Consider the following 21331-nt stretch of genomic DNA (forward strand, 5'->3'; position numbering starts at 1 on the left):
TGCAACCATGTACAAAAAGGAATAAGAGATAAAAGGATAGAAGGAGGTTCTTTAGAAATGTTAATGGTGACTGACTTTGTGAAAACTGGATTTTCCTCTTTTTTTGCATTTCACCATATTTTTCAAATGAAAAATCTTCTTTTTTAAAAGAATCATAAAAAGCTTCATATGCTTCTTTTAGAATGGTAAATAAGGTAAGAGAAAGGAAATAAAAATGCAGTCTTTTAAAAACATTTTAATTTCTAGTCCCTTTTCAACTTTCAATTCTCTACAGTTCCACATTCATTTGATAATCTCTTTTTCATTCCTGATTTATATTCTTCCTTTTAATTTCTCTCTTAACAAAGTATTCCCATTTGTTAATATTAGTTTAGCTTTCTCCCTGTTGAATTAGTCACCACCTCAGACCTTGTAACTTCTGCTAAGATCTCTGATTCATAATGGCATTCTAGGTGTTAGTTTATTCAGGCTGCTGTAATAAATTGCACAAGTTTTGTGGCCTAAAACAACATAAATGTATTCTATGACAGTTCTGGAGGTCAGAAGTCCAAAATCAAGTTATTAGCTGGACATGTTCCCTCTAAGAGCTCTAGGGTAGGATCCTTCCTTGCCTCTTCCAGCTTCTGGTGGCCTCAGGTGTTCTTTGGCTTGTGGCTGCACCACTCTAATCTCTTCCTCTGTCTTCACATGACTTTCTCTTCCTCCCTGTATCTTGTCCTCATCTATCTCTTATAAGGATACTTGTCATTGGATTTAGGGCCCACATGAGTAATCCAGGATGATCTCATCTCAAGATTCTCAATTTAATTATATCTGCAAATACCCTTTTCCTAAATAAGGTCACAATCAAAGGTTCTGAACTTAGAGCATGGACATCTTTTTGGAGAGCCCCCACACAACCTCTTCCACTCTCTACCTGGTCTCTGGCTTAGGCCATTGTTCCTACAGTGGTGTTCCTCTACACTGACTCTCAACTCCCAGGGAAGTTTGGAAGTTCTACAGTTCCAGACAGAAAGTATGGGAGACATGTTCTTAGGAGACCTCTCAGGCAACTCCTCAACTTTATCTAGGTTGCCCCTTGTTCATGTGGGGCCAGTAGCAATGCTATTTTCCCCCCAAGTTCAAATAAGAAGTGGGTACAAAACAAATCTTGAATGTCAGAGCACATCCACGTTGGTACCAGTACTGTTGTTGCCTCTGAGAATGGCATGCCACCCTACCACCACCCAAACATGCTTTGCTTCCCTGCCTCTTTCCAGAGCTTTCTGCCTCCTTCATATTGTATCACAGAAACCACTATCCTTTCTTTTCAGAAAGCAGGAATGTGAAGGAAAATTACAGTGTGGGTTGAGGGTGGGACACACAAGTGTGAAGACTGACAAAGAGAAACTAAACCCAAGCAGAATATCACAACAGAATATCATGTAGTTGTGTGCTCACCAAGTATTTAGATTTCTGAGAGCTGATTTGGGAAAATGGGTCTGGTGCATCTTCTGAAAGTTAGTTATTTAAGATTGTAAAGCACTGAGTCCAATCCTGTGCTATCAAGACAACAAGATACCAAGGAAAAGAATAATTTTGGCAGATAGAGAATTGTGAGAAAGGCTTTCTAGGTGTTATGAAGAAAAACAGGATTTTGGGAGCATGTGGCTAATTAAGGGCCTGCTGAGCAGATAAGACCAGCCAGCATGGCCGCCAGGGAGAAGGCTGGGACAGGCAGCTGAGGTAGGAGAGGGTGGTTGTAACAATCACAAAGTGATGACATTAGTTTCTTCTGTTAATTTTTTTCTTTCAGATGATTTTATTGCTTTTCTTTTTCATATATGCAATATATTTTGAACTGGATCATTGCAATGGTAACTGGACAATGTACAGTTTGACAAAAGGTTATTAAGTATATAATATTTTATTTATTTATTTTGTAAAGTACATTTTGTACATTCTTCTTAGAGAAAAGAGAAAAAAGCTACCCTCATAGCAGAAGGAAGAGAAACAGATGTGGGGTGCTAGCTGTACTTTCTCCTTGTCATGTAAATAAGTTTGATTTTTCACTGTAGAATGAAGGCAAGAATCAAACACAAACGGCTTTGGTCTTGTTAGGAAAAGTGCTGAAGGAGCTTTGCAGTTTGAAAGCCCCAGGCTTACAGAACTGAGACAAGAGTTTGGGAATGGTTTTGATGATAAATTTAGGAGTTATATAAGAGAAAGTTCATAGTTGCCTTTAAACCATCATTAAACCCAAGTTCATTTAAAAGATACCCTTGAATGTTTAAGCATCGCTGTTAATTAACATGACAATGTGATGGTAAAACCAGAAACTATTTAAAAATATACACAGAGCTTAAGTTTCCTCCCAAAACTATTTCTACATGGACTTTTAGCTTGATCCTTGTCACTTTGCTCCTGAAGTGGCACTGTGATAAGGGGAGGATTTGGCACGCAGGGTGAGAAGTGACCAAAGCCTGGCTTTGACTGTCTCTTTGGAATGGAGATAGAAGATACAGGAGAGGCAGGATTAGCCTGCAGCCCATTGTGAGAAGGTGAGAATTATATTGTAGTTCTTTTCTCAGACTCTGATAAGGTGGCAATAACCACTGTGATAAAGAAATAGAAGTGAAGGGAGGGTGGCAGCTTGGTTTCCATTATTTTTAATTAACACTGTCAGCGAGACATTGTTTTTCTACAAACCCAGTGCTGTGAGGAATTGGACTGGGATTGTGGACTGAAGAGGGTGTCAGCTATTTCCCAGTGCACAGCAGTGAAAGACATGGGAGTAAAGGATGAGTCCTTTTTCTGAAAACAAAAACCATCTCTCAATTCCTGTTTTATTCATGTTTGTTCTGTTTTTACAGAAACCTGAGGTAATGCTCATTAATAATCTGAACCCATTACATTGATATCTGAATCTTATTTTCATTCAATGTCTATCTACTTACAAGTGCCACATGTGCTGTGTCAAAAGTTTTCCCACAGCCATTAAATATGATTTACAGGTTTATATTAAAATGTTATTAATATAATAAAGAAATTTTACAGAAGCTTGCCAAGTTGACTCAAAGAGCTTCATCATTTGCATGAAACACCTTTATATTTTGCTAGTTCTAAATTATGGCTGGGGTGGGGGGAGTGGTGAGGGTAATGCAGACAACTGTAATTGAACAACAATAAAATAATTAAAAAATTATGCACTGACCTATTCTGCTTTATATTTTAGTATTTAGATTTATATGATATTTAAATTTGTAGTGTGGCATCAAATACTATATCAGTATTGTTTGAATGATGTAATATCCAGGGGAATAAAAACTAACTATATATCCTTTCATTTCCTCTGGTGCTTTGCTAAAGCACAAATGATATATCCTTTCAACAGCAGTATTTCATTTGTGTAATGTTTTACAAAAATGATTCATATATATATATATATTCATGCCATGGCTAGTTGCCACTTTTAACAGGTCTCTAACATTCCATCATATGAATATGCAACAAAAATATTTATTCTTCTTGTAATATACAACTGATAATACAGCCACTTCCTTATTCTATGATCACTATTGAAATATGAATCACCAATGTCAATGAAAAAGTGAAGAATAAATATTAAAATTTTCAAGTATCTAAGTCTTTATTTTCATCAGATTATAATGCCCATTCATAAGATACTTTTAGCATTGGCAATGCATTCAGTGTGGAAAATGCCACACATCAGGTCTCTAGAAGCCTGGCAAGTATCCTTAGAATTTTTATGAATGATATAGCAACATATTGGTGGGATGTTGCCCTTCTATCTTAGTGAAATTCAAAGCATTCTTTTCTAGGTTTAATATGGCTCCTGCTTCAGAGTCTTAAGAGGTGTTCTGGTACAACAAATCCTTATGAACCCTCTTCTCTTTTTCTAACTACTCCTCTCATGCTTTACACACTTCTGAAAAGGCCAGACTCCCCTGAGCTAAGGATTTGCTAGGTATTCACCATGTTTTAAGTTTTATATGTTTAAACACAGCAAACTTGTTTTTTTGCATTTATCCATAGTCCATTTCAGCAAAATTCAAAAAACTGCAGAATTTGTATTTCCAGTTTCATTATTTCCTCCACTTTTTGTTTAGATATGAACATTCTTTCCAATGTACTCATTTTTGGGTTTTCATGATTTAGACTGCTGAAAATTATGGCTTATTTTCATAAGAGGGCAGCTTTATCATTTTAGAAAGTGTTTTCTTGGCTGAGAATTTCTGTGTCTGTAGCTGCATATCCTATTTTGTATTCTCATGACCTCCATATATAGTTACACCTAATCTTAGATATCCATCCCTTTTTATTGTCATTTCTTTTCTAAAGTTTAATGTTACTATTTTTCTTTCCTTTTTCTATAGCTTAAAGATAGCCTCTTGGCTGAAATGTCAGCTTTAATCTTATTTCTTTCTTTACTATGAACTCTATTAAAATTTCTATTAAAATTATTTTCAAATATAAAATACAAGCACAGAAGATATCTGGTCAACAACCCATATTGTGTGTGTGTTTTTTTCTTTCTTACCGTTTATAATCACACTATCCTAAGCTGTCTTGCAGGCTATAGTTGGAAACAATCTCATTTTTATATAGATCAACAGAAAGTCAAATGTAATCAGAGCACTGTAAAATGGGAAATGTTCAACACAGATGCACTTTTAAATGAAATCTATAAAATCAAATTATTTAATTTACACTTTGGAGTGTCCATTTTTGTCAACAAAATATGACTATCTCAGAAAGCTGCCAATGCAGAAACAAAATCAAATGATTGTTGTGTTAATTTAAGCACTTCCAAGGTAACAAAAGAGGCTACCCACAATAGATGCTTAATTACATTTCCTCACTTTCCATATTCACATCACAGGGCTTTCCTTTGAAACAATAACAAAGGGAAAAGCACGGAGGATAAAAAAAAGAAAATAGAGTCTTTCAATTAGTTAAAGCTTCCAAAGTCTTTAATCCCCAAATCATTGGCAAAAGTGAAGGAAAAGATGAATTTCACAAGCATTTGGAAAATCGAAGTTAGGACAGAAATACAGAATGTGTACCTGGCCTATGAGAGAGCCATTTTAAAGGGATTATAGATAATTGTTATGAATATGCATTTGCTAAACACTTAAGCTTCATTTTCATTGTGAGCTGGAAAAATGGGTGCCCCCAGGGGGCAATAGAACAGCCTGCTGTTTTTTATGCCAGAACAAACTGCAGTGAAACATTTTTTTTTCCTTTTTTCCTTTTTTCCTGCTCAGTACATGCAGGTCCCTGGGGAGACTAAATCAGGGACTCACCGCAGGTTGTAGGGCACCAATTACCAGCATGGATTAAAAAACAGTCAGAGCCTATACACACACACACACACACACACATACATATACATATACATGGACTTGTTTTTTCATTTGGATTGCAATACTTTGTAGGATTTTGCCAAAAGAAACACACAATTTACAAAAATTCTCATTTTAAGGTAAGTTCAAGTCTAAAGACAGGCTTATGGAATGGAGATTTTCAACTTATTAATATTCAGTTTTTAACTGAGTGTGATATATATATATATCACAGGCTTATCATGTTCATGAATCTATTTACGTGTCCATAAACAAAGTCTGACTGCTTTACTGCTAATATTTTAAACTCTATTTCAAATTAGGTAGACTTGGAATGACTGGGAAGCTAATGTTTGTTTGTAGGCATTGATTGCCTAGCAACGACATGTACTCACAGCTGTTTTATCACTTGTATCTTTAGGACTTGAATCATAGGTTTTATTAGTTTGTTTGTATTTACTAGTCCTATTTCTGTACTAGTTATAGGCCCCCAAAAGGACAGATATTAAACTCTTCCCCACTTGGGTTAGAATGTAAGTTACTACTTACACATATTAGTTGAGATTTAGTAATACTGCTGAATCAAACTGAGCTAACTTAATGGAGCCCATTACAATGATGGTCAGTCTGAGAATAAACAAGAAAAGAAAAATAATTGCTGGTCATACTTTAAACAAAATCTCAGAGAACTGGATAAGTATCTTGAGTCCCTAGATATTTTGAGTAACATAGAAGTAACACTCTTAGTTTTAGTTTAGTTATAGAGTGTTCTCTTTAACTGAATTAATTAGTTTTCAGTTAAAAAGTCACTTGTAAATTGAAATATATGTATAGCTGACCTTTTTGCTTTAAGTTCATAGAGACAACTAAATATCTCAAAACAAAAAATCTAACATAATGTGTTTGAGAAAAGTCAATTTGAGTTTTATTTAAACAGTGTATCTCACCTAAATTAAACTAGATATAAACAGTAAATTGAGATGCATTAAAGACCTAAAGGTAGAAGGCAAATAATTAAAACAGTTAAAAAAGATAGAAGAGAATATTTTTATTACCTCAGGATGAGAAAGAATATCTTAAGCATGAGTCCAAAATAAATATTCATCGTAAGTGAAAAATTGATAGTTTGATCACATCAAAATATAATTGTAGACCTGTTCAAGAAGATAGTGGTGAGATAGGTAGGAGCAGAAGCTAGTTCTCCCTGTGCTCAGCTGGAACACCTAGTCAATCTTTTGAGGAACAGAGTGAACAGCAAATGGAATCCCAGCTTATATGAAGTTTGGAGGCCAAAACTTGTAGAGGACACTGATAAACAGGCAGTGAAGAGATTGTGTTGCAATGCTAAGGTACCTGGGATCTGCACAGGGACCTAGGCTGCTGTGGCCCCAGGCCTGGTGGCTGCTTGGAGGAGAGTTAAATCACCAGGTTCCTCCCCTACCAGAGCAGGGAGGGCAGCCTGGCAATAGGAGGGACATGGATGTTTGAAGTCGTCCGGGGGAATAGAGACTAAGTGGGAGACACACAGAGGTGGTATACACCCATGGGTACTATGGATGCTGGGTAGGTTGCTACCAGAGAAACTGGGGTGCCAGGCAATACTTGAAGAAGGGAGAAGAGTTGGGCCATGCCAGACCCAACCTGGATAGTCTCCAGTTTGGTTAGAAAGTTGAGCTGTGTGAAAAGCTAGGCACTTGTTAAGAACTACAGGCTTAAACAAGAAGCTTTTACTTAAAAAAAAAAGGTCTCAAAGTCAATTTGTAAGGAACTCCCAAGCAGTAGCTGACTCACACAGATTGCCAGGAAGCTGATTTGAACAGCTCACCCTGAGGTTGGTTTGAGCCTAAAGCCCTCACTGGACTCCAGCCCAGCCAGGAAGCTGATTTGCACTGGTTGCCAGGCCACTTGCCCAGTGGTGGGCTCCAGCAATGCTGGGCTCGCAAAGAACAAGGAGGAGGTATACTGCATGGATATCACACAACTTGTGGATTAAAGGTGCAGGCCTGGCACAGACAGACAGTGGGGCTCCAGCAGCTCTTGGAGGACCTGGGTTGGAGGCTGGGCACATGTGAATATTGCAGCCCAGACCTGGCACCCATCCTGGGAAAACTATATAGGAAGGGAGAAAAGTGAACCCCAGCCTCCTTCCTCCTGTGGCATCCAGGAAGACCAGCAGAACTTACTCAGTGGGTTTATAGTCAGCAGGAGGCTTATTTTTTGCTTTCTTCTCCTTTTTTATTTTTTCTTTCTTCCCCCAAGTGAGACAATAAGACCTGGAGTTGTGAAAAGTCCAGAGACAGATCGAAGGAGGGAGCACAAGGCTAACCCCAACAACCGAGACAAATTAATTTTCCTATCCCATAGAAGTGACATTTTATTTTTATTTGTATTATTATTATTTTTTCATTATTTTTACTTTTTTACTAGTATTTTTATTTCTCTTCTTTCTGTTCATCATTTTATTTCTGTTTGATTGCACTGTTTGACTGGTTTTCTTTATTCTCTCTATCAGACTATATTTTAATTTTCCTCCTTTCACTTCATTTGTGTTCCAATAATACACTTATCTTGATCATGTACTTTCTATTCTTTTTATCCAAATCATATATTTCTTGTCATGTTATTGTTGTTCCAGTACTATTGTAAATAATTGTCATTCTGTAAAATTGTATGTACTGTGCAGCATCCCTCCTTGATCTTAGCCCAAGTCATTTTATTATTGTTGTGGCTACCTCTATTCTCTTGCACACTATGCCTACTTTCTATCCTTTACTCTTAGTGTATCTCATCATCTAACCTTGAACGAGAACTCTGTTTTCTGGATTAGGCTCACAATCCTCCCTTCCTCTAACAAGAGTCTTATCTTTTTCACCTTTTATAAAAAGTGGCTAGTTGGGTGAAATATCATGGTTAATGCTATACTTATCCAAAGGATCTCCTGTCTCTTCTCTACTTGTTGGTGCATTAAATAGAATACTCTCCCTCTGTCTTAATCCACTTTGTCTACCTCCTGCCACTGATCACATACAAGATTAGGTGGGAGCTGTGAACATTAGTATACTTGTTGGAGGAGAGAACCCACCAACAAAGGAACAACCAAAAGGTAAAACCCCAAGTACAATAAGAGAGTCCACACAGACAGAAGAAAAGGCAAACCTAGAGCATCCAGACAAGGAGAGCAAAGAGACCATACCACTGAATCCCACAGAATTCCTACCATAGAAGTTTACCCTACAAGGACAGCTAGCAAGGTGAAACATCAGGAAGCACAGAAATAAACAAAAAGAGTCACCTAAAATGGGGAGACAAAAATGAACCCATAATCAAAAAGAGTGGAAGACTCCCCACTAAAAGAGCTAAATGAAATGGAAGTAAGTAAACTATCAGATACAGAATTCAAAATAATGGTTATAAGAATGCTCAACTAACTCATAGACAACTACAAGAAACTGAGTGAGAACAACAGTATGAAAAAGGAAATAGAAACTATAAACAGAAACAAGGAAGAAATGAACAATAAAATTTCAGAAATAAAAAATACACTAGAAGGAATTACAAATAGGCTGGATGAAGCAGAGGACCTAATTAGTGAGCTGTAAGACAAGGTGGGAAGGAACACTCAGGCAGAGCAGCTGCATGAAAAAAAGAACCACCAAAATATGAAGATAGCTTAAGGGAACTCCAAGATAACATGAACTGCAACAACATTCAATCATAGGAATACCAGAAGGAGAAGAAAAGGAACACAGGACAGAAAACCTGTTTGATAAAATAATGGCAGAAAACTTTCTGAACATGGAGAGAGGAAAAACCATGCAAGTTCAGGAAGCACAGATGGTCCCAATCAAGATAAACCCAGAGAGCCCAAATATAAGATATATCAGATTTAAAATGCCAAGTTTTAAAAACAAAGAGAGAATCTTAAAAGCAGCAAGGGAGAAACAAGAAGTAACATACAAAGGGAATCTGATAAGACTAGCAGCTGATTTCTCAATGGAAACACTCCAATCCAGGAGAGAATGGCAAGAGATATTCCAAATAATGAAAAACAAAAGTCTGTAACCAAGATTAATCTACCTAGTGAGGCTCTCAATTAAAATGGAAGGTGAAATAAAGATTTTTCCAGACAAAAGAAGGCTGAAAGAATCCATCTCCACCAAACCAGCACCACAAGATTTATTAAAGGGACTACTATAAGAAGAGAAAGGAAAGAGTGAAAGAGAGAGGAACATAGGAACAAAGAGGGAAAAAGGAATGAATACCTATCAACAAACCCTGAAAATTTAATGGATTAATGATCCAATCAAAAGACATAGAATGTCTAAATGGATAAGAAAGCATGACCCACACATTTGCTGCCTACAAGAGACCCACCTCAGACAAAAGACCTACATAGACTGAAAGTGAAAAGTTGAAGATAAATATTCCAAGCAAATGGACAGTAAAGGAAATCTGGGGTAGCAATACTCATATCAGACAAAATAGACTTCAAAACAAAGGCCATAAAAAGAGACCCAGAGGTCACTTCAAAAATGGAAGGGAAGAATCTATCAAGAACACATAAACATTATAAACATATACGCACCCAACATAGGAGCACCCAAATACATTAGGAAAATCTTGGAGGACTTCAACAAAGATGTGGACAACAACATTATTATAGTAGGAGATTTGAACACCCCACTGTCAAAAGTGGATAGATCTTCCAAACAAAATATCGACAAAGATATTGTGGCATTGAACAATGGCCCTAGATCAAATGAACTTAATGGACATATATAGAGCCTTTCATCCTAAAGAAGCAAAATACACATTCTTTTCAAATGCCATGGGCATTTTAAAAGATATACCACCTGGTTGGACACAAAACAAGCCTCAACAAAGTCAAGAAAACTGAAATCATAACAAGCATTTTCTCAGACCACAAGGGTCTGAAACCAGAAACCAACCTCAAGGAAAGAATTCAAAAACACTGAAACTCACAGAGACTGAATAGCATGGCATTAAACAATGAATGGGTTAAGAATGAGATCAAGAAAGAATTCAGAAAGTTGCTGGAAACAAATGAAAATGAACTTACAACAACCCAAAACTTATGGGTCAAAGCAAAGGCAGTCCTGAGAGAGAAGAGCATAGTAATATGGGACTACCTAAAAAAAGATAGAAATATTTCAAATAAATAACCAAATCCTGCATCTGTAAGAACTGGAGGAACAACACTGACAGCCCAGAGAAAGCAGAAGGAAGGAAAATAATCAAGATCAGAGCAGAATTAAATGACATAGAGACTAAAAGCACAATTCTAAGGATCAATAAGTCTAGGAGCTGGTTCCTTGAAAAGATAAACAAAATCAACAAGTCTTTAAGCAGACTCATCAAGAAAAAGAGAGAGGACCCAAATAACACAATCGGAAATGAAAAAGGAGAGATTACAACTGACACCACAGAAATACAGAAGATTGTAAGAAATTACTGTGAAGAACTATGCCAAGAAATTTGAAAACCTAGGTGAAATGGGCAAATTTCTAGAAAAATATAATCTTCCAAAACTCAATGAAGATGAAGCAGAAATCGTGAACTGACCGATAACAGCTGACAAAATTAAAGCAGTAATCAAAAAACTCCTGGCACACAAAAGCCCTGGTCTGGGCAGTTTCACAGGAGAGTTTTACAAAACATTTAAGGAAGAGCTAGCCCCTATACTTTACACACCAGTGCAAAAATTCCAAGAAGACAGAAGATTCCCAAACTCTTTTCATGAACCCAGCACCATCCTCATCCCATATCCAAATAAAGACACAACAAAGAAAGAACATTACAGGCCAATATTGCTGATGAACATAGACACTAAAATCCTCAACAAAATACTGGCAAACCACATCCAGCAATGCATTGAAAAGATCATACACCATGACCAAGTGGGATCCATTCCAAGGATGCAAGGATGGTTCAATATTCACAAATCAATAAACATAATACATCACATAGACAAAATGAAAGACAAAAACACATATTCATATCAATAGATGAGAAAAAGCATTTGATAAGTTACAGCACCCACTTATGATAAAACACTCAGTAAAGTGGGAATAGAGGGAGCACTCATCAACATAATAGTGGCCATATATGAGAGACCTACAGCCAACAACATACTCAATGGGCAAAAACTTAGAGCTTTCCCACTAAGATCAGAAACAAGACAAGGATGCCCACTGTAACCACTCCTATTAAACATAGTACTGCAGGGCCTAGCCACAGCAATCAGAAAAGAAAAAGAAATAAAAGGCATCCGCAGTGGTAGGGAGAAAGCAAAACTGTCATTGTTCGCAGTTGGTGTGATAGTGTACATAGAAAATCCTATAGACTCCACCAAAAAAACTATTCAACCTAATAAGTGAATTTGGCAAAAGAGCAGGATACAAAGTCAATATTCAGAAATCAAAACCATTTTTGTGCACCAACAATGAAACATCAGAAACAGAAACCAGGAAAAAAATCTCATTTGATAGAGTAACAAGAAAAATAAAGCATCTGTATAGAAGACTGTTCAGCATGGCATGGGCCCAGTTCCCACTCAGAAGTCCACTGGAAAGCGAGGTCTGATGGACAGGACCCATGCCCATGGATAGGTTCTCCCATGGGGAATCGGGCCTACATTGTACCTAGACTGCTTTGAGACTTGTTTTTTTTGCTAAAACTCCCTCACTCCTGAATTGAGGCAGTAAATGTTTACTGCATATCTTTAAAGTAACTCCCTAAAATCCATGCTAAACCTTCCAAGGATAAGTGTAACCAGTTTAACCACTTTTCCCTTTGCATTTGCAAATATCCTTCTTCTGTGATGTGATTAGCAGCGTCCTCTTCTTTGTTTTCTGTAAAAGATAACCACCTAAAGCGAGCCTGTGTATAGTAAATGAGGACCATTATCTAATATGCCCAGAAAAGCAATAAAAGCTTGTCAAGGCAAGGATCAGGGCACTCTCCTCTTGGGAGAGTGGCTGAGGGATTCCAGGAAGACGAAAACCCAGTTAAAATATGGGCAAAAGACTTTAATAGACACTTCTCCAAGAAGGACATATAGAGGGTCCAGAGACATGAAAACATGCTCAATATTGCTAGCCATCAGAGAGATGCAAATTAAAACTACAATGAGATACCACTTCACACCAGTCATAGCGACCATCATAAATGAATCAACAAACAGCAAGTATTGGAGAGGATGTAGAGGAAAGGGAATCCTGGTTGACTGTTGGTGGGAATCTAGACTGGTGCAGCCACTATGGAAAACAGTACGGAATTCCCTCAGAAAACTGAAAATAGAGCTGCCTTTTGACCCAGAAATTCCACTGCTAGGATTATATCCTAAGAACCCTGAAACACCAATCCAAAAGAACCTATGGACCCCAGTGTTCATAGCAGCACAATTTAAAATAGCCAAGCATTGGAAGCAACATGGGTGCCCATTAGTACCCATCAGTAAATGAATGGATCAAAAAACTATGGTACATTTACACAATGGACTCCTACACAGCAGAAAGAAAGAAGGAGCTCCTACCCTTTGCAACAGCATGGATGGAACTGTAGAGCATTATGCTAAGTACAATAAACCAGGTGGTGAAAGACAAATACCATATGATCTCACCTTTAAGTGGAGCCTAATCAACAAAACAAACAAGCAAGCAAAATATAACCAGAGATATTGATATTGAGAAGAAACTGACAGTAAGCAGAGGGGAAGTGAGAAGGGATAATGTGGGGGGAAAGGGTGAAGGGTTTATAGAGGACATATGGCCAATAGCAAGGGGGTGTGGAATCTGGGGAGGGAGGTGAGGATAGCTGTGGTGGGGGGTAGTAAAAAAGAAGAAAAAAGAATGAAAGAGACACCTGAAATGTACAAGGTAAATCTTATCCTTTTTCTATTTTAGCAGGAAGGCAGAAAATGTACCGCTTCATTCCCATACATATTATTATCACTCTTCAACTGATTTATAGGTAGAAATCAGTTGAAGAGTGTGTGTGGTGGCTATCTTTACTTTAAAAAAAGATTTCATTTATTTTTAGAGACAGGGAAAGGAAGGAGAGAGGAAGAGAAACATCAGTGCATGGTTGCCTCTTGTGAGCCCCATCCTGGGGACCTGGCCCACAACCTAGGTGTGTGACCTGACTGAGAATTGAACTGGTGACCCTTTGGTTCACAGCCTGAACTCAATCCACTGAGCTACATCATCCAGGGCAATCTTTACTATTTTGTTGACTAAATATCTACAAGTCTTTAGAAAAAAAAATGTCAAAATATACCATAAATTGGAATAACAAAATACTGCCTAAGAAAGGACTTTTATAGAGTAGTCAAGGGATTAATATCCATAAAACATGTATTACTCTAACAAATGAATTTTAAAAAGTCAAAACAAATTTTAGAAAAAGAGGTAAAGCACATTTTGGGGTGAGTAACAGAGAAGATGGCCAATCAATACATTAAGAAGTGCTCCTTTATTAATAATTATGGAAATGCAAGAAAAAGTAATCCCACCATTCAACTCACTAGATTGTCAAAATCTTAAAAGTCTAACAATGTCAACCATAAGTGAGAATGAAAGCACACAGAGTCTCAATCATTACACTTGGGAAGATAAGTCAGTGCACCTTGCTTAAAGAGCAGAAGTCTGCAAATGAAAGGTACAGAGAGTAAGTATTTTAGGCTTTGAGGGCCAAAAGACAATAGTGAAGATATTATACAGGTAGTCAACCATTTGAAAATGCACAAACTAGTCTTAGTTCACAGGTTATATAGATAAAGCCTATGGATTAGATTTGGCACATGCTTTCAGACTTGTGTTCCATTTGGGCAGTATTCAGTATTCTACTTTCTGCCATATATACTAGAATAACTTTCTTTTTTTAAAATAAAATATTTTATTTATTCCTTTTTTAGAGAGAGGGGAAGGGAAGAGAAAGAGAGGGAAAGAAACATCAATGCGTGGTTACCTCTTGTGTTTCCCCCACCGGGAACCTGGCCCCACAACCTGGGCATATACCCTGACTGGGAATTGAATCAGCAACCTTTGGGTTACAGACCAGCACCCAATCCACTGAGCTACACCAGCCAGGTCTATACTAGAGAAACTTTCATACAAGCGGACACAAAGTACAAATGTATTATAAAACATTATATACAACATTATAAAACAACCTAAATATTCAATGCAAAGGAAACTGATAAACAAACATGGCATATTCAGTCATACTTCATTTGAATAAATGAATTGACTACACACATCAAATGAGTTTTATGTATATTAAAATAAAAAGATTTCAAAAACAATATTTAGTGAAAAACTTAAAATTATGTAAAACTTGATACTACTTATTCTGAAAATTGCTGCTACTAATGATTTGCAAAGAGGGAAACACATGATCAAATATAACGTGGTCCCAGAACAGTGTGTGGTTATCATGGCAGAGAACTGTGTCCACCAGTCATCTCCACTAGAGGTGGTCATCAGCGCACTACAGCAGTGCTTCTCGAACTGAAAGTCAATGTTAATGTTAAAAATGAGTGATATAAAATGTTTGTAGATAATAACCATAAATTAAAAACACTAAATATTTTAAATGGATATTTATACATATATATATGAAACTACTGCATTTCATTGATTTTTTAAAAAGATTTTATTTATTTATTTTTAGAGAGGGAAGGGAGGGGGATGGAGAGAGAAGGAAGGGAGGCACAAACAGCAATGTGCGGTTGCTAGGGGTCATGGCCTGCAACCCAGGCATGTACCCTGTCTGGGAATCAAACCTGTGACACTGGTTCGCAGCCTGAATTCAATCCACTGAGCTATGCCAGCCAGGGCTTATTTCATTGATTTTTAACATGCATATTTATTTTCATATTTTAAAAGCTCTGAAATTGGATATAACTTATCTTTATTTTTAGTTTAGTTGTTTTTTTGTTAATATTACACGAGTCCTCTTGTAGTTGATAGTATGTTAAATTTAGTAAAATATGATTTAAAACAGGAAGACAGATTCACACCAAATTTATTACAGTAATTGTCTCCATTGTGTGGGGAAAAAAGTGGAAGGAAGAGAAAAACTTGTTTCAGGAAGAATCAAAAATAATATTTTAAACTGATTAACAATACTTTATATCTATAAATTAAAAACATCTAAAGTAACATAACAACATTTTAGCATGTATTAACATACAATTTTAAGTGCACACACCATCTTACTTAAAGGAACTCAGTGTTGATGATAGCTATGATCATCTGCTTGTTTCATGGATAAAATGTCCCCCAAAATACAAGCTCAACTCACTTGGTGATGGCATACTTAGGCACTAGGTGTGGGGCATTATTACCCTCAATTTCAGATATAAAATGACATAGAAATCAGGAAAGTTGTTTGATTCTTCCAAGTCACACGTAGTGACAGAACCTGTATCTAAATTTTGAACTCCAACTCCACACTCTTGTACTCTACCATGTTTACTAGACCTCCCTCATTGACTTTTTAATTCTCAATTGCTTTACAGATTTGAAAAAATATTACGAGTAAAAGAACAAACAACTTCAATTTTCAGTTTTAACTAAAAGTCTACCTTTTGAAAATAACAATCAAGTTGTAATAAGTGTTTTGAGCAGAAAGTTAAATCAGTAGAATGAAGAAATGGAATTAGAAATGAGTTTGCAAGCTGTGTTCTGGATTCCTAAGGGTTCAGGTGAATCTCAGGAATCTTTGGAAGTGCTCTAGCATTCCATAATCATTGCCATATTTTTGGCCCAATAAGGAAAATTTAGACTACCCAAGAAGTCTGGGTACCAGATTTAATATAATATTTTATTATATTAGCAATCCCTGTAGCTCACTTGAAAAACATTTGCTTTGCTAAATAGTTTTCTGGCTAGATAGTTTTTCTTTCTGCTTTCATAACATGTGAATCTCTGACCTAAGGATCAAATCTATATCTGCATGTAAAGAATCTACAGTGAGGTTAGCAAACAATTATATTGTTTTAATAGAAAAAAACAATTAAATAGATTATTCCCATACCTCCATTTTTTAAATCATATCTATCCTGCACTTAACTCATGATCAATACTCTCCAAGCTATTCCATAGCTTTAAAGGAATGTAAACAAACAGTAGGTGCCTAATGAACATCAGCTGAATTCATGAGTGAGTGAGTAAATGATGGATGAGTAAATGAATGACAGATACAGACTTAAAGGTCCTGGAAGGGAGTATCAAAGACCTCAGGACCAAGTATTCTATGAACACCAGCACAGTCAGATTTGCTTCTGGAAGCCAGGTCTTCATTCCCACTACTCAATGTTCCTTCCTTTTGTGAATATTTTAAAAGTTACCTCATAAAGAATGCCGAAATTATTTCTCTGTGGTTCTCCTGTTTGAACCCAAGACTTTATACCACATAACAATGCATGTCCCATATACTTTTTGATGAACATGTCTTAGTTTTGAAAACCTTTGCTTATAGCAAATGCGACCTAACATAATATCTAGTTTCTCAAGCACTTTCTTGATTCATAGATATTTAAAATTGGAAGGGATTTAAGAGCTCATATGCAATTTATTTTACTAACTCTTCAGAAGAGGTTTGATTTGATGCAGATGTGTTCAGTGACCATAGTAAGTTTCTGAATCTAGGGAAGCGGCAATGTTACATAACTTGGTTATTCCAAATATTATTAATAAAATTGTGAAATATTTTGCCTTTCAATAGTAGTAGCAGTTGTTTTAATTTAATGTGTTCCTAGTAAATGGTAATGTTTCGGGTCCTAACCTGTGTTTTTAACATAAGAGTAGAGCTTAAGTTTGCTTCTTAAACATGCACCAATTTATTACATAAAGGTATACATTTCACACTAGAAAGACCTGAGAGTTATATCCCTTAGTATGCCATAGGCCACATTTCATAATATTTTTCTTTTTAATAAAAATACATTGAAGAGACTACTCTGTGTGACAGAAGTCATTTTTTTCTTGTATTTGGTATTCATTTTTTATTGTGCTTTTAAAATATGTACTGCTGTGTGGTTTAATTTTTCCCTATCTCTTTCTTTCCATAACACATAGCACAAAAACACTGAGCCTATTTACATTTAACTGACTATACCCTAAGGTCTCCAGTGTCTATCTTCAATTTAATTACAGCTGTGAAGAAGATGAAGTGAAGTTGAAGAGAGTGTCTCCACAAGATTAATAATAATAATAGTAATAATAATAATAATAATAATGATGATGATGATGATGATGATGTAGTTCTGGTTTCATCCTTAGATTATCTAGACTGTTAATGATTAGAGATGTTTAAATTGGTATGTAAATGAGAGATTTCTATTTTGTCTTGTTTGCCTTCATGCAAACACTTATACCTAATGGAGACAACTTCTTATTTACATTTGAAATCTCATTCCTCAGGGTCATTTATTCACAGAAGTCAAATATGGAAGGGACCTCATCCAACCAGACTACTCTACACTGGCTCTCATTCAGAGATTCAGAGGAAGCCAAAAACCTGTTGATGCTCATCCCATTATGAATTCTAATACATAACTGAAAGAAGTGCTAAACTCACCAGAGTGGCAAAAAGATGATAGAGAATGAAATAGATGGCAACCACAGGTGCCCACATGTGTCCCACAGCATTTAGAGTTTGGTCCATTACATCCACCCATCCTTCCTGGGTAAGGATCTGGAACATGGACATAAATGCCTATGGAGGAAAAAAATAGACATATTAAACACCAGCTTTAAGACTGCATACAACTGAAAATTAATATATGATGTTAATATAATAATATTGAGGACTTTAATCTCAATATTATTGATCTTTATCTGATTATTTAGGGGAATAACAGCTTTAATTCAACAGAGGGGAAATGGCCAAGAACTACAGATCATAAAAGCCTATCTAACTATTCAGTGTGGAAAACTAAAAGAATTGTCCTGAATTAAAATTGGCCTTGTTAGTGGTAAATACTGTTGAGAAAAATTAGAAAAAAAGTTAGGACCTTATCTTATTTGCCTTTCTTTTTTTCTCATTTAAGTAAGCTAAGTATTTTCAACAGATTATTGCGGTTTTCAATAGATTATTGCAGGTTTTTTTTTTTGCTGTTAAGCACTAGTTTTTACAATGAATTATATTTAATTGTCTAAAGGAATATGAGAATAACCTTTTTACTTTTATAGTATTCATCTATCAAATTATTTGTTATATTAAAAACATGAGACTCTTTAAAAAAGAAATATTTCTAAATAATATTGCCATGCTGAGCAACTTAATAAAGACAAATATATTTTCATATTTTTTTTCAGAGCCCAGAGTCAAGATGATGGATGAAGCCAAGACAAAAAAATACAGAGCATTCCAACAAAACTCAGCTAAACCATAGTTATGCTCTCGGCAAGATCTGTGGTTAGTTACATTCTTGCATGTTTCTCTGATTAATTAAATGATTGCTACTACATCTCTAATTCATCCACCCTGTACACATTAGTGGACAATAAATGCTTCCTGACTAGAACTTATGATGACATCTGGGAAAGTTGACAACTGGAATCTACTGGCTCTTTAAAAATGTCTTTATAGGCCACAGTAGAATGAAGACTTAAATTGAATTCTCAAGTAGTGAGTCTCCAAGAAATAAAGTACAGTATAATACAAAGATGAACTGATTCCAAGGTAAAAGCTCTGTTACATTGATTAGAATCTTAGAGCCAAAAGGACCTGAAGGATAATATAATTTGACTCTTTATTTTTAAAGATAAGAAAAATGAGGTTTAAGGATGAGAGGTGATTAGCCCAAAGTTACTCTATTAATTTGTGGCACTAACAGAAATATTACTTAAGTGTTTTAACTCCTAAGTAAGTACTTTTCCAAGTATTGCTCCCTGTGTTCAGTGAAGTCTTGAATCTACTACTTCCCAGGCCTACTCACACAGTGAGGTCTCTCACCATAGTTTCCTTTACTAGAGATAGTTAACTTTTTGAGAAGGTGTTCAATGCCCAACATATAGTAGGTCCTTTTGAACAAAGAAAAAAAGAATGAATCTTGAAGTAGGAGATACATTCTTATACTCACCCTCTGTCCATGTGTAAAACATTTAACTTCTACCTGAGTTACTTTTCCTGCAATGTCATTACCCTATGAAGTGTTTTGTTTATAAAAGTATTAACTGTGTTGCTATTGTTACTTGAAACCAGGATCACCAAGAAAATAATACTTTCCTTGTCAGGTGCCTAAGAGAATATTAGCTTCCACTCATCATAAAAATGCTTCAGGGAAATTTTCCACATGTCATGTGTTCTAGGCCTTATCATTGAGAACAAAATTTTTCCCTGTATTTTTTTTCTGTTGAATATTTATTGCTTCCAATGGCAAGGAACAAAAATTCCAGAGATAATTCTCATGAAAATATCTGATTTTTGTGTTTTATTCAATGGAGCTGTCACCAGTGTGAAAATGTGTGTTCTTCTTAAAGATTCCATTGCAATAGGAAAAGAGTCAAAACACCTACCAGTACAAAAGGAGTTTTAGTGGACATGAATTTCTTTCTCAAAAGTAACAGAAAAGTTTTAATGATTACGTCCAATAGATTCAGTTTTGACATCCACATAAAAAATTCAGGTGTGCCTTTCAGCTGCCTTAAGCACAATCCAATTTCATTTGTTTTCATCTACTACATTAGCTTTCATGAACACTCAACTATTATGGATTCAGTAAATGCTCTGCAATGTGGAGCTGTGGGACTATAACCTGTTGCTGTGAGATAAGCAATGCAATCAAGAACATTGTGGTTATCCTCTACTGTTTTCAAAGTCTCAGAAGAATCTCATTTCTGTACAGTTCAGCCACCGGAAAGTTCATGTTGTGAATTATATTTGAGAGCAAAGCTTTCTGTACTGTGTGATTCACATGTTTAAAGCTCTTTACATGAATAAATTAATGAAGGGAGTTTCATGAAATACTTTTATTATAGGCTGAAAATTAATTTGTGTCCTGAGGAAGGGTGTCTTGTCAGTGTTTTGCTGACATTTTATCAGAAATTTAAATCCAAATGATTGTCGAGGTTGTGAGTTAAGTACACTTACTGACTTACATTGTTTGCATGATCTGTGTTCTTTGAAGATCCTGATTAGTTTATTTATTCAAACAGGGTTATTATTAGTTACAGAAAGTTTAATGTGTTGGGGATTAAAATGAGGGAGACATAGTTTGTTCTCTTAAGAAATTTATAATAAAATATGGAAGAAAAAGATGAACATGACCAGCTCTAAGAAAAGAAAAAGGGGAAACAATATTGTGTATAGAAGAAATATGTATGGTAAAGCTACCCAGAAGCAACTTAGAAGGACCACTGTTCCTCTTAGGTAAGTGAAGAAGAATAGGTTTAGGAAAATGGTAGAAATTAATTTTCATGATGAAGATGAATAGGATTTAAATGATGGAGAAGAAGGCGATGAACAAAATACTACAGAAAGTTGTTTTGAACTACTTTTCCTTTTGTTATGCTCTTTTTCTATCCTGCTGATTTTTCTCACTTTATAGGCTTCTTCTAACTCTCCATAAATTGAGAAAACTAACCTTGCACCTGTCATATGTTTAATGGAGTTTTTCCTATCATTCATAAAATTTTTGCAAACATAAATTTTAAATTTATATGTGGTCTAATCTGACATTCCTTTTATTTAATGTATTTTTATTTGGTTTAAAAAGATTTCTCACATTGCAAGATTAGATAAATATACCTAGACTTTTATTCAATAGGTTATACTTTCCTGACATTATTATTGTGCCATTGTGCTGGATAATGGCTCCTCCAACCTCAACAATGGAAGGCTGGCAGGAGGGCCCCTGGCCAGAAAGAATGTGTATTTCTTTGGAAACGGATTACAATGCCCTCCTCATCTCCTTTTGGGAGAGGCTTCTTGTCCTGTGTCATAGCTTCTTCGCA

General features: G+C 35.9%; 1 protein-coding gene across 6 annotated transcripts in view; it reads right to left on the bottom strand.

The window, feature by feature from the left end:
* NALCN (sodium leak channel, non-selective) overlaps window positions 1-21331 on the bottom strand; it is a 367092-nt gene that overhangs the window by 139397 nt on the left and 206364 nt on the right. For all 6 annotated transcript variants that reach the window (XM_036011432.1, XM_028526407.2, XM_036011431.1 and 3 more), the window contains one exon: window positions 17952-18089. In XM_036011432.1, the coding sequence (XP_035867325.1) occupies window positions 17952-18089 (138 nt within the window). The remainder of the gene's footprint in view (window positions 1-17951; window positions 18090-21331) is intronic.

The sequence above is a fragment of the Phyllostomus discolor genome, chromosome 11, assembly GCF_004126475.2.
Source record: "Phyllostomus discolor isolate MPI-MPIP mPhyDis1 chromosome 11, mPhyDis1.pri.v3, whole genome shotgun sequence".
In the NCBI taxonomy this organism is placed as follows: domain Eukaryota; kingdom Metazoa; phylum Chordata; class Mammalia; order Chiroptera; family Phyllostomidae; genus Phyllostomus; species Phyllostomus discolor.